Source organism: Arachis duranensis, chromosome 4 (assembly GCF_000817695.3).
Source record: "Arachis duranensis cultivar V14167 chromosome 4, aradu.V14167.gnm2.J7QH, whole genome shotgun sequence".
NCBI classification, from domain to species: Eukaryota; Viridiplantae; Streptophyta; class Magnoliopsida; order Fabales; family Fabaceae; genus Arachis; species Arachis duranensis.
In genome coordinates this window covers 6,687,657-6,705,531 of record NC_029775.3, presented here as the reverse complement: position 1 = coordinate 6,705,531, position 17,875 = coordinate 6,687,657, and the positions used below count along the sequence as shown (strand labels likewise).

Genomic DNA, 17,875 nt, shown 5'->3' with positions numbered 1-17,875 from the left:
TCCATAGTTCAGTTAAGGTCCTCTTCAACAATTTTTTGACCTTTTCCAATATGTTCTTTCATCCTCAAAAAAATAATACTCTAATTTTTTACAGTATAGCATTAGTATTTCTAAAATTCTAAGATTTTTAAATTCAATGACTCTTTTTCTTTTTGGACGAATCATAATATTTCAACTAATCTAAATCATTCGCTGTTCAAAATTTTTTTGCCTCCACCAAAATTGAGAAAGTAGAAAATAAATTAGTAGATAAAAATATTTAAATATTATAATAATGAGATATATCTTGAGGTAGTGTTTGTTTGCAAAGAGACTAGAAATGAAATTGAGGGACAAATTTATTAAAGTATCAACTAGACTTCATTGTTGTTTGTTGATATAACACGCATAGCACAATAATTTTCTGAAAAATAAAAAATGAAAAAAAAAACTCAAAAGTCAAAGTTGGTGTTTGAAATTCTGAATTATTTCTATAATAGCAAAGCTACAATATCACAAGTCAACATCTAAATTCATCATCATCATCAATGCATTGGTAACACCAATACTCTCTTTTCCCTTTTCTCTGAAACCTTCAACATAATAACATGTCCTCTGCAACATTATTAACCGAGTCCTTGCATAGTATGCACCAATCATCAGATGAAGGTGCTAAATCCACCATGGGAAGTTCCCAAATGTTCAACAATTACTATGGAATCATCACTAGTAGTAGTAGTGAGATAGTAGAGATAGAAGAAGAAGAAGAACAAGACATGAAGACATCAAAATTGTACCTTAATAATGATGCTCCTAGGACTATGTCAAGAATTAGTGAAGGGAAGAGTAGTGAGGAAGAAGAAAGTGTTTATGTAGCAGTTGGTAAGAGTGAGACAAGCATGGAAGCTCTAACATGGACTCTCAAGAACTTGGCTACTACCTCATCTACCATGCTTTATCTCATCCATGTTTTTCCTGAGATCAAACACATTCCAAATCCATGTAAGTCAAACACTCTCTCTTTTCTTTTTTCTATTTTAAAACCTTAGTCTTCTTATCATATCAATCTTTTCAATTTCAGTAACAAACATAAAATATATATGCTTTAAATAAATCAATTTTTTTTCCTTTTTAGTTTGTCTGTGTGTGATTGTTGGATGGTGCAAGATTTTGAGGCCCTGGTCCTACATAAGTGAGGTTGAGACCTTAACCACCAAGTTGGTTTAAGATCAGAAATATATGATCCTTGTTTTAATAGTAAAGTATCAAATATTCATGGACATATATAGAAAATTGTTGAATCTTTGATTGAAACAAAGTACTAATAAACACACTTTGTTTTTCCAACATCACCTGTGAACCAATTTTAATTTGTGAGCTTAAAATGTGCCTAAGTCAATAAAAGACTGCTGAAGATTGAATTCTCAGTTTGATGAGCTTTAATTTAGATCAGTAAACCTTGGCTAGCTTGTACAATCATTAATGAAGCAAGAATGTGAGTTCCAAGGACAAAAAGTCAACCATCATGAAGAATACTTTTAGATTATTTCAAGATGTTGCATTGTTTTCAACATATTGAATTTGCATTGCATTATTTTTTATATATTAATATTCAAATACTATATAAAATAAGCTGGTTTGGTTTGTCAGTAAAAATGACAAGTCTAACAACAAAAATTATGTCATAATTTCTCAGCTTGCATGGATATTAGTCACAAAATGTCAAAATCATCTAATATATATTTTATAGTTTAGTTAAAAAAAAACTTAAAAACAAAATTAACCTTTTTAACTCATCATTTCGGACAAATCAAATCAAATTTATCATTTTTTTTGATCTACTAAAAAGAAATTAACTCGTTTTTTAATTTTGACTCGCTGCTCGTGGCAAGTTAATTAGAACCCGTCCACTCGTTTTTTCAATAGCTCTATTGAAAAGTGGATATACCCCCGAGGTGTGCTAGGGGACCAGCAACTTTTGTGTTTGGCCATCAATAGTGTTTTTAATGGTATGAGATTAGATCCAATAGTTAGAAATCACTCACTTTTTTTTTATGATTAAGTACTGATCACAAAACACAAAAGTTGCTGCCCCCTAGACTTTTTCATATCCCAAAACATACATAAATATTTTTTCAGGTGTTTTATTAGAATGTAAATGCTAAAAGGCTTAATAGATAGATAGTTAAATTTGTAATAATTAAGCAATGTGTAAATAGTGTGTATTTGGGACTAGCTGTTGTTTCTGCAATGACAGTGGGAATGGGAATGATCCCAAAGAGCCAAGTGAGTGGTGAGCAAGTAGAGACCTACATGGCCCAAGAAAGAGCCAAGAGAAGACACCTCCTTCATAAGTTCCTCCAAACTTGTTCTGCTTGCAAGGTTAAGGTGGACACCATTCTCATTGAGAGTGATTTTGTTGCAAAGGCTATATTGGACTTGATCCCCATTCTTCATATTACAAAACTAGTTCTTGGACTCAACAAATCCCAATTAAGGTACAATTTTTTATAAATTATAATTTTACATTACTCCTTAGTCATTAAGATTTTAAATTGTAAAGGTTAGTGATCAAAGTGATTGTTCAAAAAATATTTGAAGATAAATTTGGAATTCTACTCTTTTATATAACCTAATAACACGTAATTACTTAAGAATATCAGTGTTCTAGTAATTTTAATAGTCGGTATCAATTATAAAAAATACATATAATATACGATTAATTGAAATCAACTGTTAAAATGACTATAACACTGATATTTCAGAAAATATTTGAAAAATTTTCAATCAATTATCAAAGATCACATAGGGGAGTGAAAATGGAAGTTGCACTTATAAGATTTTGGATGAACAGAAAACTAAGATCAAGAAAAGGGAATGGCATAGCAGATCAAGTACTTCAGAGTGCACCAGAAATGTGCAAGGTGAGAATTGTGTGTGAAGGGAAGGAAATTAGTGAAAACATAACTGGATCAGGGTTAGGTTCAGGGTCACCCTCTCCTTCTCCTCATGCCACTTCCATGCCCCATAAAGAGCCTCTCAAAAAAGATTCTGTTTCATGCACTTGTTTTAACTTTTAAGCCAAACTTCTTCAATTTCATTCCATTCTGTGTTAGTATGTCATGATTATTATTATTGTATAATTTCTATATAGGATATTACAAATTATGGAATGAAAAAATGATTTATAATTTGATTATAAAGATTGGTCATGTAATGTGTATCTTATATGAATGCAGGTTTGAATTTTGTTTTTGTGTAAGTATTTATTAAATTTTGAAAGAGCAATGCTAGGAGCCAGCAATTTTTGTGATTGGTAGCCAGCAAATAGCCATCAATGATAATTTAATGGTGTGAGATTAGTGTGAAATTTCATCCAATGACTCACATTTCTCTGCTGGTTACATGCTGGCCAAAATTCAACAAAATTGCTGGCCCTAGACTTTTCTATTTTGAAATATATTCTCTAATTTTAGTTGGTTGGTCAAAGTTTATGATATTATCAATATATTGAAATTATCGTAGTATTTTTAACTTATCTTAATTATTGTAATAATTCTAGAGTGACAGAAGATTTTTATTAAAAAAGACAATAATATTGATAATAAAGTAGTTATAATTAATAAAGAAATACAATAGATACTCAATTATTATCATATTACCGCTAAAAATTTCGTGTGGACTTTAGCTTTCGTTCTTGCTTGAAAGGAATAACTATATGATTATTAAAATTAGTTAATTTCTTATGATAGGTGCAGCCATACAAAAGAAACGTGCATGCATCCATGATGATCAGCTGATCTCAAAGAAATCAGGTCTATTTGAAGAACGAACCTCTCAATTTCCCATACAAATTTTGTTCAACGTAGATACATGCAAGTAGTTAAAGTTTGTCTGAGGTAAATATTAATAATTAATTCTCATACGCTGCATTTGTTTCTGAGAATAGAAAACGATAAGATATTGAGAACAGGACAGGACAAGACACTGATCTGATAGAGATACAAAATTTTGTGTTCTTATATTCTGTTTGGTGATAAACTAGAACAAATTATGAAAATTTAATTTATTCTCATTTTTTTATTCAAAAAATTTGAGATGAAAAATATAATAATAAAAAATATAATTATAAAAAATTAACAAGAATAATGAAAAAAATAAAAAATAAATTGTGTCTCTTATTAGTGTCTCTGTGTCTTTCATGTCAGGATAGACACAAAATACACTAATTCAATATCTTTGGACACATTGTCTCTGTCCATGTCTCCTCTGCCAAACACGATTTTATATCTCTGTGTAAACGCAACCATAATGATGCTCTTTCATGCCGCTTTTCTTTTTTTAAATCTCTTGCAAATTTGAATTTTATTTAAAGATTGGTTGTTGGACAATGAATTACTGTATGCATAAGGTAGAATTCGAATTCTCAAAATTTGTTTAAGCGAATGAATGAACTTATAACCACTCAATCAATTCAAGTTGGTTGAAATTTGTGTTATTTAGCATTTATTAATTTTAGCGACAATTAATGAACGCTGAATAAAATAAATTTAAGCTATTTTTGTTATTTAGCATTTATTATATTTTTATTTTTATTTTATCGAAGATAGAGAGATTCAAACCCACAATCTCTTTTAAATGTGTATGAGTAGAATATGCCATTTAAATTATAACTCATTGGAGGTTAATATTTTTAATTACTAAATATTTTCGTTACGAATAATATAGATTTAGCTTAATTAGAACTTTAAAGAGAATACACTGTATAAATTATATTTTACTTTAAAGTTTAAATCAGACAATATATATATATTAATAATTTTGCTTCATGTAAATTATCAGAGGTGATGAACAAAAGTTGTAACATATGGAAAATAAAATTGTCTTTTCAGAAACTTAACCTTTCGGAAATCCTAAGGTTTAATCCCTTTACACCTCAGCAACCTAAAAAATTAAAAATTTAACCTTTTATGTTTTTTTTTTTTTACCTAAAATCAAATTCATGTGATTATTATTGTCACAGTTGTTGCCCAAATAACAATAATAATAAACTCTTAATTTTAATTTTTTTTTTTTACTTATTGACATGTGAAGTATAATTTTGTTTCTCATGTATATCTTTCTTAGTCTTATATTAATAAACACATGATTTGCCAAATGATTTAATTTTGCCTTGTTCATACTATTTTAAACAAAGACTAACAAAATTATAAATAAAGAAATTATATTTGCACAATTTTTCATGTTATCTCAACTAAGTTCAAATATTAATTGCTTTTCTAATTCTCAGAAAAGCTCAATTAATAAGATTCAAATAAGATTGGCGAACATAGAAAACATTAGTCCCTAACAAAAATAGGTTATTGTTAGAAATAAGGAATGTGATGAATACAAGAGTTTTATTGGTTTATGATGCAAAATTTTCTACCAACTTTAATTGTTAAACTGACTTTTTGGTTGATAAAGAATGCTAAATTCAACTAACGAACAAAACGGTTGTTTCAATTCTTAATTAATAAAAGAAAGTAACTAGCTATGACTTTGTCTTCTTGATGTTTCTCTGTTTTTTCTTAATGTTTAATGGTAGTTGGAAAAATTCCAAGGACTCTTGAGAATGAGGAGAATGCTGACAGTTACTTGACAGAAGAGAAAGGCAAAAGGAAACTACTTCTTCAAAGTTCATTGACTTGTGCAATCTTAAACAACTATTTCATTCTATTCATAAGAGAAGGAGAGGAAGTAATTGATCAGATTATTGGAATTGAATTCACTTTATGACCCTCTAATGATACCAACTGCAGAGTTTCACAAAAAGAAGATGAATCCATTGAATCTGTTCCTCTTACACGTCTTATGCACAATTCTATGAGGGCATTTAGACCAAGATTTCAATAACAAAATATTAAATAAAGATTGCATGAAAGTGTAGGAAGTTTTTTCTTTATTAGACTTAGACCAGGGATTTGATATATGATATGAACCTTTCTTAGTTCCTTAAATTTTTAACATCAATTCTTGTTGTATTGGATGTAGATACTCCTTTAGATTAAGAAACATGAGTGTCATGTAATGAGAAATAGATTCTAGGCAATGATGAGTTCCAAGGCAGAAAAAAAAGTTGTCATTTTTCAAAAACATGACACTCATGTTTTCAAAGGAAATAAAAGCATTCAAATCAAGCATTGATTTTCAGGTCTGCATGGGCACAGAATTTTGGGGGATGCCCATGTGGCTGAGTTTCCACAGTTTCATGCTTACCATCATCACCACCATTAATCACAGCTCAAGTTCCTTCTTTTATGCCTTTGAGATGACAGAGAGAAGCCATGCATTTTGATTATGCCATACAAATTTGAAACTTTGCAAATAGCCAACAAAAACAAACATACAATTCCTCATCATCTGTTCCTGAAACATTGAAAAACAGTTCCTCCAACCCCCCACCTAACAGAAACCATTCTTGCAATCAATATTGTCTATATCTAGAAGAAATCAAACTCCAGATAATTATCCGAACCCTTCTGATTCGCTATTGACATGTGATTGACGGCCTTTTCGCTGGCAGACGAGGCTGGGGAAGGTATCTTCTCGAACTCTACAGGCTTGGGGATCTCGGGTGGGGTAGCGCAGCGGATCAATGCCCAGTTCACACCTTCGAAAAAGGGATGCTGCTTGATCTCGGTAGCACCTCGTTTATATGCCAATCTGTGCTGAGGTTCTTTTACGAGCAACCCTCTTATGAGATCCCTCGCCGCGAAACTCACAACAGGTGCTTCAGGAAACCGCAGAGGCTGACCTACAACATTAAACAATGTAGCTCGGTTCCCGGATCCCTTAAAAGGAGTTTTACCAAACAAGAGCTCATATAGAAAGATTCCAAAAGTCCACCAATCAACTGCACTTCCGTGACCTTCGCCTTTAATGATCTCAGGTGCCAAGTATTCATGGGTTCCGACAAATGACATAGACCGAGCCTCAGTAGGCTCTGCAATGAGCTCCGGCAAGGGACTCACTTGGTTGCCAATTTCATTTTTGGGTTTCCGGTCCTTCTTTGATTTACTAGAAAAGAGCCGAGGTGAAAAGCATGTAGTAGGAGCAACACAGGATGGCTGGATACAGGAAGTCGGCTCAATACATGCTGGCTGGACACAATAAACAGGATTCTTTCTTAGAGGCTCGGTATCCATGGACGCACTTTTAACAAGAGTTGGGCTAACAGCACAGCGGAGCGAAAGGTCGAAGTCAGAGAGCATAATATGACCATCATCCCTAACCAAGACATTTTCCGGTTTAAGGTCACGGTAGACGATCCCAAGCATGTGAAGGTACTCCAAAGCCAGTAGGACCTCCGCCACATAAAACCTGCAAGTTCAGAGGAAATTAGCCTTTTCATTACCACTATATATTAAGTTAACATCTTCACCAGCTTAAACAAATTACCAAAACAAAAAGGCACAATCACAAGTCATCAGCACTGCACTGACTAAATTATTGCTTCACTATTAATGACAATTAAGATTCGTAATTAGTTTATCTTCCACAAGCCAGCTTCCAAAAATTGGTTTACTCTTGGTGACTGTTGCAATTAATTTGAAGACACTCGAAATAATGCAAGGTGCTCATCAACCTTGTAAACTAATTGATACTGATGTTATCTGGAATAAGCAACCATCCATATAATTAACATGCACAAATAAGGTCAAATATGCATGCATGCATGCATGCAGAGCCACAGGTAAACGAAACCTTAACCCTAATCCCAAACACACTCTTCATGCAAGCATGACAGTTCCAAAGTTATTGTACTAAGCACATTACTAGGAGACAACTTACAATGAATGTATAATTTGGACCTGAATCGGCAAACAATAATAATGTATTCATTTGTTTCAATATTCTATTGTGAGCCATAAATCTTTTTAAGTCTCAACTCTCAACCAACCGCATGTTTCATGAAGATAGAGAAATCAATGTTTAACAAAAATTTGCAGAACCCGTTAGTTTCTAATGGGAGAGAATTAAAGCAGTACCCACAGAATCAACTAAAGCTTATATAAAAACTGACATGCAATTGAAATAACAAATGAAGTATGAACAATAACCAATATGAATAAACCAAAATTGAGTTTTCATGTTAAACATACTTTACTGCCTGCTCAGGAAAATGCTTCCCTGGTTGCTTCTGCCTCAGTGTATGGAGGTCTCCGCCGGGGCAGAATTCCATTACCAAGCATGAGAACTTCTCTGTCTCAAAATGGGTATACAAAGTTGGAAGAAAGGGATGGTCCAGCGATTGCAGGATTTCTCGTTCTGTCTGAGCACGAAGTAGCTTTTTCCGACTCGCTAAGGACCCTTTGTCCATTACCTTCATTGCAAAATAACATTTAGTTCCACTCAACTCAGAGAGATATACACTCCCAATATCCCCACAACCCAACCTCTTCAGCAGTCTAAAGTGACCTAAACCCAACGCCCCATCTCTAGATCGAACAGCTTGGATAGCTTCCCATCTCAAGTCATTGGCCTTATGGGGCTTGTTTACGGTGCTGCTAAAGCTACTACAAGTACTCTCATCGCTCACATCACTGCTTGTACTTCCTCTGCAGATACTGCTCTTACCACTCTCAACAAAGTCGACTCGATCACTGATCTTAGCACTCCCACTTGTCTTTGCGAGACTGCTAGCCCCATCACTAACTTTCGCAGATACAGAACTGCTCTTCACACTTCCATATTCTGATATCTTTTTCTCTTGATCAGCAGAGTTCTCCAGTGAGCCTAAGCTCTCATTAATGCCGTGATCCGCTTCTCTAGATGCTTTGGCAAGAACAGTCGAGGAAGTACCAATAGTGGCAGCAGCAAGTTTATGACTCAAGGAATCAGCAGACACCTTCTGGACCGAAGCTCCCAAGTTCTTGCTTCCCGGAATCTCCCCAGTATCCTTCTTCGTTGTGTTCTGTGTAGACTTCAAAGAACCTTCCGGAGCAGTCGGCTCCAGTTTGCCCGTCTTCGTTGTGTTGTGATGATGTTTTGGGAGAGCTCTAGCACTAGTTTTCGAGTCCATCAGAGATCCTACGGAGTTTCAATTGAGATCAAATTGACAAAACACTTGGCTGAAAATCCATTTATGTCTTCCCACAAAGAAGCAACCTATCAGAAGCATCAATATCATAAAAAAGATTCAGCTATGTCACCAAGTATGCTGTGAAAAAAAGTAACCAGTTTAACAAACAACATGTACACAGATAAACACAGTCTACAAATCATGATTGAAATCTGAACAAAAGTAGCTCACATAATCAAACAAGGAACAAATAGATCCATTAATCAGTGAAACATTCAACTGAAGCACAGATAGGTATGAATCCCAACATATAAACATAGCTAAAACTGTTAAAAGCATAACAGCATAACCTCCTTCTGAGTGAACCCACATGGTATATTATCCATGAAACCAACAGTGACAGAAGTACCAAAGAACAGAGTTAGCAAATTAAGAAAGCATGAATCCCTAGAAAGAAGAAAACTTGAGCTGTGAAGCTGCATGCATATACATACCATAATCATTTTAGTAAAGCTAAACAGTGATTAGCAACCATCAAGATAAGAATCAATTCCAAAAATCAAATTTAAATAACAACAAAGGGTAGGCAAAGAAAAAAGCAAGGTATTAGTCAAATTAGCCACCCAATTGAGTGGGGGCAAAAACAGATTTTTGATGGAAAAAGGGGGGAAATTACCGTAAGGAGGGGCAAGATGAAAGTAAGTTAGATGATGGAGTGAATTGGGAATAAAGAATGGATTTTGATCCGAATCTGAGGCAGATCGGGGGAAAAGAGAGAGACCCAGATGCGAAAAAGTGGAACTTGGGAAGGAGTAAGAGGTTAGGAGAAGGTAGGGGCAGAGAGAAGAAGAAGAAGGAGAATGCAATGGAAGAGAGGGTAAAAAGGGAAAGTAAGAAGAAGAAGAAGAATGAAGAGAGTAACAAAATTCAAAGTGGGATCAGAGACACTCACTCAGCTACGTTGCTTTAGCAGCTGAAGAGGGGGAGAGAGAGAGAGAGAGAAAGGTGCTTGCTTGCTCGCTCCCATGGCTGTGTTGGACTATTAGGCATATTCAAGAGAGAGAGAATCAGGGTCAAAGGTAGTAAAGTCTAGCTTTTTCTTTTCATTTTTTTTTTCCTACAACATAAATTTAAATTCAGACAAATCACTTTTTTATTATTATTTATATATGGTCATTTGGTTAAGCGTTTTTTATATTTTTTATATTAAATTGACAACAATATCTTTTTAGATTATAAACAATTAGAGTGTTAATCTCAAATATAACGCCGTTTAATTTGGAATAAAGAACTTGAATTCTTCATTTTTTGAAAAGTATAAAAATTAGACGATGCGATTTTTATTTTTAAAAAATTAAAAAATTTGAAATATAAAAATTGAATTCTTTCATTTATGTACCTTTCATAATTTTTAAAAACATTAAAAAATGATAAGATTTTAGTAAATCACTTTTTTCACTTTCATTGGCAAAAAAAATAGCCTAAAATATTCTTACATTATAAACGATCGAAACCTTTTTTCCTTCTAGCAATACTTTATCAACAAATAGAGAGGAGAGAGAGAAAATATGACTTATGTTGTTATTGTAGTAAAAAAAATTACAACAAAATAAAAATATCATTTTTTCTCTTGAGAAATATTAAATTACAATTTTTTTTATTTATAGAATATATACTTCTCTGAACAATAAAAATAAGTTATTATTTAATTTATTTAACAAAAAATACTTTTATATGTTATTGATAATTGTTTTGTTAAGCAAGTCACTAAACAGTAAACACTAATTCTAAAAACATATTATCATTGTACTATTTAATATCAAATTCGCCTCATCTTTTATTTATTAAAATATGTTCATAAGCCGATGATCCACCTGAAAAATCAACTAAAATAACATTTTATTGATTCATTTGTTCATCATTTTCAATATACAATAACTTCAATGGTTTTTTGTCTCCAAGACCAACAGGGGTCCAAGTCACCAAACAGTTTCTGAGGTCTTGCACTTGTTTAGTTGTTTATCATGCCTTTGCCCAAATAATTCTTTTAATTTTTTTTTCTTTCCTTCATTTTTTTTCTTGGTTTAATATATGTTGATGCTACCTCTTTCAATTTTATTTTATTCCGAGTTCAGCTCTTCCAAGGGGAAAATTAAATTTTGATAAAAGGATAAATAGATTAGTGACGTTTTGATACATTGATATTTAAATTTTCGAAAATGTTAAAATATATTTAAATTTTTTATTTTTTTTTAAATTTAGATATATCAATTTTTCATATTCACTTCAAATCTAACAGAAAAATTAAATATAATCTTCGTTGTATTAATTTGATTGGTACGGATATTAGGACTGACAATTTATACTCTACTCATAGGTATCCAATCCAGATCAACCCGTTCTCTTATAAAAATTTGAAATAACCACTAAATTAGTTAATAATCATATTATTTGTAATTTTATGTTAAATTTTTTAAAATTTTATTGTTTTTAATTTTAATTTAAATTTAATTTTTTATTTTTTATTTTATTAATATGTATGAAATTTAGAATTGTTGAATTTTATATTTGCTTGAAATTTTTTTTATTTTTCTGCAGGTAAGGTTGGGTAGGATAGGGTAGGGTTTAGATCTTTAATATGCGGGTAGGATTATGATTAAAAAATTATCAATCTATGAATAAGATATGATAGAATTAAGGTAGAGTCCAAACCCTACCATACTCTATTCATTGTCAACCCTAATACGGATGGACATGTGAAAAAATTTTTAAAATTTTTAAAATTTGACAAATTAAATTTAGGAATTGATGTGTCCAAATTTAAAAAAAAAATCAAAAATTTAATTATATTTTTAAATTTTTTAAAAACTTAAATATCTATAAATAAAAAATAGAGATTAATTTATCTTTTTCTCTTAAATTTAAAAAAGGGCAGCTTACAATTCAAGGAGATAAAAAATTATATATTGTTATTTCTGTGGATGACACTTGTTATATTAAATGTATTTCCCCCCACCCCAAAAAAAAAGGAAAAAGAAAAAAAAAGTGGAGATTTGTCTAAGCTAAGCAATAATACTACATATAAGTATTAAAGATTCTAACAAGGTGAACACATGAAGAAATTTTCCAAGCAACAAGTATTACTTTATTTATTTATGTATGACTTGACAACTTTGCCATTTGAATAATAAAAATTGGCTAAAGTGTTGAGGCTTTATTTATCGACAAGTTTTGAGCCACAACGTACATAAATTGACAAGAATCATGAAATTAAAAGAAATGGAAAAAAAAAAGTAAAGTATCGTTTTTGTCCTTAACGTTTAGGGTAAGTCTTATTTGTGTTCCTAACGTTTAAATCGTCTTATTTGTATCCCTAACGTTTATAAAAGTGATTCAATGTTATTCTACTATCAATTATACTAACAAATCAGATTATATTTTTCAATTATTCTTACTTGGATGTATTCATTCTCAATTAGGTTTCACTTGGATGTGTTTAATTTTAATATTGTACCAACTATTTGTGTTTAGATTCAATTATATCCTTAGAAAAGTGAATTATGTAAATGTTGTAGGAATTAGTTTTAACTTTTGATGAGCTATTTTTCGGAGTGGATCATCGATTTTATCCCAGACATTTGTATTCTAACTTCAAGAAGAGATTTTTAAAACTCAAACTAAAGTGTTCATGATGTGTAATTGATGGTAGAATAACATTGAATCGCTTTTACAAACGTTAAGGATACAAATAGGACGATTTAAACGTTAGGGACACAAATAGGATTTATCCAAACGTTGAGGACAAAAATAATACTTTACTAAAAAAAAGAGTACAAATATTCTAATTGTAGGGCATCTAATAGATTGTAAGTATTGTAACCATGCATGTTATCCTATATTCTCGCTTCAAATCTAAATATGACGATAATAACTTTTTCCAAAAAAAAAAAAGTAAAATTATTATGGTTTAATTTGTATACATGGTCATATCTGATAAAATCTGTTACTTCCCATATCTATTATTATATTAATAAAACTATTTACATTAATAATGTTAATATGACAATAATAATTAGATGTTATTAATACAAAAATATTTTACCCTAAAATACATAACAATCAAATAATTTATTTATTTTTACGTATATTATTATTATTATTAATACATGAAAAAATTCACATCACTTAATTAAAGCCGACATGAAGAATTTTGGTTGCCTAAAATAGGTGCCCTCTTTCCATTTGCATTGAATAAAATGGTGTAAGGGTGGATGGAGAATGAATGTTTTGGAGTGATCCAATGAGAAATGAGAAATGGAAGTGTATATATTACTACTCACTGAATCATCCATAATTACATTTTAAGTTTCTTGTTGGTGGACCTCTTCTATCCCCCATTAAAGCTTTTGATTATTATGTTTATGTACCAAAAAGAAAACAACCAACTTATGCCTTTTATTTTTTTATTTATTTATCAATCAATCAATTCCCCTTTGTGAAATAGGAAAAATCTAATATAATAAAAAAATTATACTAGAAATACTAATATTTTAATACTTTTGTTCATTAATTTTAATTCATATATATATATATATATAATTATGTTGCGTATATACTAAAATCAATTATTAATATAAAATATATGTTAAAATATAAATACACATTAAAAATATATTAATAATTAATTTTAATATATAAATAATATTTTTAATATTATATATATTTTTTATAATCAAAATCAACGGTTAAAATTATTAGAATAGCCGAGTTAGAATCCTAAAATTCTTCCAATAATATATAGTGTATAGTATATGGTAGGAAAGTATATGGTCTATTTGAGGTTGTTGTAGTCATGTTTTGTAGTATTATTATCCCTACCAAGCAATTACGTTTGTTATTCTCAATGTCTTCACAATGCTAGCCATGAAGGGCCCAACCCTTTGTTATTGCTAATTGCTATGATGGGACTAGGGATACCATTTGGATCACTCAAACCCTATTATTTAATTTGTGAGAAAGAGAGACCTTATAGCTTGCATTAATAAATTATTAGCATTTCAATTATTTTCTTATTATTGGGAATTCCATTAATTCGACTAAATTTGACTAAAATCCTAAAATTAGAGTTTTCAATTGATAAAGTTTTTTACAAAATATTAATATCATAAAATATATACTAATATCGTATTGTTAATTAATAAATAAGAATTTTATCTGAATTATAACTCATTAATAATGAGTTACAATTCAAATAATATAGTTTCTTCATACTTACCTAAAAAGTTACAGATTCGAATTTCTCTATCTTCGGCTTAAAAAAAAAAACAAAAAAAAAGAGAATTTCATCCCTATGGTTTGAATTGGTTCAAATCCTAACATTATGTCCACATAGATAAGAGTGTTTTTAAGGGAAGTGGTCTATACTCTAAGAGCGTAGGGCTTTATTTTTGTGTGAAGATAAGAGAATTAGGACAACTGTGTATTGGTCCCAAATGAGTATGAACTCTCATGAATAATGATAATTAAGGTGGTTGAAATTCATTTTCTCAACTTGGTCTTAATCTTTATATATGTAATCCAAATATCTCTCTTTCTATAAAGTATCAAAATATATCTCCCTCTCCACAAATTCCTTTTCTTCTTCTTCTTGTCATTCTTCTTTCTCTCCCCTTTTATTTTTTATTTTTTATTTTTTTTGGTGTGTGACAACTAGGGTAAGATATGTAAGGAAGAGTTCATTGCACTAACTAAAAATAGATAATAATTTAAAGGATCATTTTAGTATGACTATATTATAGTAACTATAATGATTATGCTATTTTAAAAAGTATTGTTAAAATTAAAGTAATATTTTTTTATTGTTAAACAACGTTTTTTAAAGAGTGTTACTAACTCCACCTCATGGTGTTAATAAGTTCCATCATTTATTTAAAGGGGGGAAAGGGAAATAATGAATTTAGCACCAAATGGGAAAAACATGAGTAACAAACTAAGAATCTAATAAGTGTCCCAAAAACGACAATAAATTAAATCAACCTTTGACTATGGCTCTATTTTACCAACGTTTGTTTGATTGTAAGTGTGGTGTGCATGCATAAACATTATTTCTTTTGATTTGGTTGGAGTCATTCAGCCACGTGCATGGGGGCAATTGAAGAAGGGAAAAAGGTTTATGTGTCCTTCAATTTAAGGGGTTGTAACCTTAGAATCATTGGGTTTTGGATTTTGACTCCCCAATATATATAGAAACCAAGGTTTGGTCCCAATAAAAAAGCAAAGTAGGGCACTTCACGCTTCTATGGTCCTTTCCCTCTCTAAAAACAGACACTTTGTTTTCTAAGTTGCTTTTTTATTTTTGAGAAAAAAATAAATAGATCTTTGATTTTTTGATCTATAGATATTTAAGTCTTCGAAGATTTAGTCTTTGCTTTTTTTTTTTAAATTTAGGCATATTGATCCCTCATGTTCACTTGGATCTGTCGGATTCAACGAAAAAATCAAACGTGACTCTTGTTGTACTGACCTAGTTGATACGGATGCACATATGAGAGAATTTTTAAAATTGGACAAATTAGATTCATGAATCGATATGTCTAGATTTTGAAGAGGTCGGAGAGACTTAAATATATTTTTAAATCTTTAGAAATTTAAATATTTACAGACTAAAAAGTCAAAAATCGATTTATCTTTTTTTTTTTATTTTTTTTATCCTTTATTAATAGACCCCTTTAATTTTCTCTTTTTAATATTTTTTCTGGGGGGTCAAACATAACTACTTTATTTGGACCAATTCTATCCTTTATTATAGACAGGCTCTTTTCGTTATCATAAAATGTTGAATGATGATAAGATTTTTCCTTTGATACCTTTGCCTTTTTTTTTTTTCTAGGTTTTGATAATACATGTGATGTCTTGAGAGTGAGTGGAACCGAACTTATTATAAGGAACCTTTTCTAAAACACAAAAATAGGGTCGGCTTTTGTATCATGGGGTTTTAAGTTGCTCAATCCATTTACAATTATTAATTATTCCTTTCAAAAGTAACATTGAATTTATTTGGATGATTTCCTTTTTGTTTGGACAGCTATTTTTGTTTTTCAATTATTTGATATATATGGTCAAAGTTATAATTAATAACCATTATTGTTAAAGCCATATATAGTAATTTTAATTTACTAGCTACTACTAAGAGAAAAACTTAGGTAATTAATAAATTAATAATAACTAGTCTAGCAAGAATTCCACTGTAGTTATCATCGTTAGTGAAACTTTTCTAGTCTTTTTCCTTCTTTATTTGATAAGTGTAAAGAGTATCATCCCTTTTCAGAATATTGTAATAAGAACTATTTGTGAAACTTGTAATTAGAATCTTTTTTAAGGGTACCATCTATTTTTTTTTTTTTTGTTAAAGATCACAATCTCTTGAATTATAGTGTATTTCTATCATTATATCAACACTTATGTTAATAATAAAAGAAAAAGAGAAATAGGTCATTGACTTTTTTATCCGCAAATATTTAAGTTCTCAAATATTTAAAAATACATTTAAATTTTTGACCTTTTCAAAATCTAGACATATTGATTCCTCATGTTCAGTTGAGTCTGTCAGACTCAATAAAAAAATTAAACGTGAATTTCATTGTATTAACCTGGTTGATACAGATGCACACGTGAGAAAGTTTTTAAAATTGAACAAATTAGACTTAGAGATTGATATGTCCAAATTTTAAAAAGTCAGGGAGTTAAATGTATTTTTAAATTCTCAGAAACTTAAATGTCCGCGAACCAAAAAGTTAAGGATCGATTTGTCTTTTTCTCTAATAATAATTAACTAAAAAATCATTTCAATTTAGAGTATAGATGATGCTAATGGCATATGAGTTTGAGAATTTGAATCAAAATACTAGTATTAATTAATGAGAATGGAAGATCAAAGCAAATTTTAAAAGTTTTAGTACAATGTATACCAAATATTTTTTAATTTTTAATTAAAATAAGAATTTAGCTAATTTATATCCTTAACCTATATCTTTAAGACAAGACACAAGTTAGTAAAATTCATAAAATAATACTCCTATGTGATACCAATGTGTGATGAAAAAACCCTTTTTGACCTTTTTAGGACACATTATTATTGTGGCCTTCTAAAAACCCATGCAAAGTTGAGCATACATAAAGCTTTTGCAATTTGCATAGAATGCCACTTACCCTTCATTCAATTTTCACTTCATTCAAAGATTCATATGGGAATGATAAACAAAAATGCATAAACAATTAGAAAAGTTAAAATTAAGTAATAAGAGAAAAATAAATAAAGTAGATCTACATACAGCTCCATACATAGAGGTTTGAGCTACTTACCCTTCCATACCCACATGCATATGCTAACTCTATTTGTTGTTTTTTGAATTAAAAAATATATTTAGAAAATTTTTATGAAGTGGTCCTCTACCCCCAATAATATTAATCTCATTATTATTTATACTTACTATATGATATGATTAAATTAAATATTACTGGTACACACTGAAATGATATGAGAGCAACAACCAATGGCAGAACAAGTACAACTGGATTTTGACATGTGGCATGCATGTGAGCCTTGGGCCACTCAAACATAATTTACAAAGTTTTTTTATTTTACTTGGGTCTCTACAAAATTTGAATCTTTTTTGTTTTTTAACTGGTACAAGCCAAGGGAATATATTCTCTCAAGAGGGGTAAGTCTGATTCTTCAGAGTTTGATAACCTCACCAAGCAGAGAAGAGAAGGAAAAAAAGTGCTTTATAGAAAGAGAGAAAAAAAAGTAAAAAAAAAAAAAAAACACTTTGG

General features: G+C 30.4%; 2 protein-coding genes across 3 annotated transcripts; one reads left to right on the top strand and one right to left on the bottom strand.

Moving 5' to 3' along the window:
- Positions 1–496: 496 nt before the first annotated feature.
- Positions 497–3,241, top strand: LOC107483043 (U-box domain-containing protein 35). The gene is given in 4 exon segments (XM_016103646.3): positions 497–981; positions 2,237–2,477; positions 2,834–2,966; positions 2,969–3,241. Coding segments are annotated over 4 exon segments (810 nt in total). The 5' UTR covers positions 497–587; the 3' UTR covers positions 3,011–3,241.
- Positions 3,242–6,290: 3,049 nt separating this feature from the next.
- On the bottom strand, positions 6,291–10,147 carry LOC107483042 (serine/threonine-protein kinase D6PKL2). Of its 2 annotated transcripts, none has more exons than XM_016103644.3 (3): positions 9,996–10,147; positions 8,124–9,129; positions 6,291–7,341 (listed from the first exon to the last, which is right to left on the bottom strand). In XM_016103644.3, the coding sequence occupies exons 2-3, from the start codon at positions 9,041–9,043 to the stop codon at positions 6,462–6,464; spliced, it is 1,800 nt and encodes a 599-aa protein (XP_015959130.1). In that variant the 5' UTR covers positions 9,044–9,129; positions 9,996–10,147; the 3' UTR covers positions 6,291–6,461. The 2 variants fall into 2 exon arrangements, with proteins under 2 accessions (XP_015959130.1, XP_015959129.1); XM_016103643.3 differs by lacking the exon at positions 9,996–10,147 and adding an exon at positions 9,720–9,986.
- Positions 10,148–17,875: the final 7,728 nt, after the last annotated feature.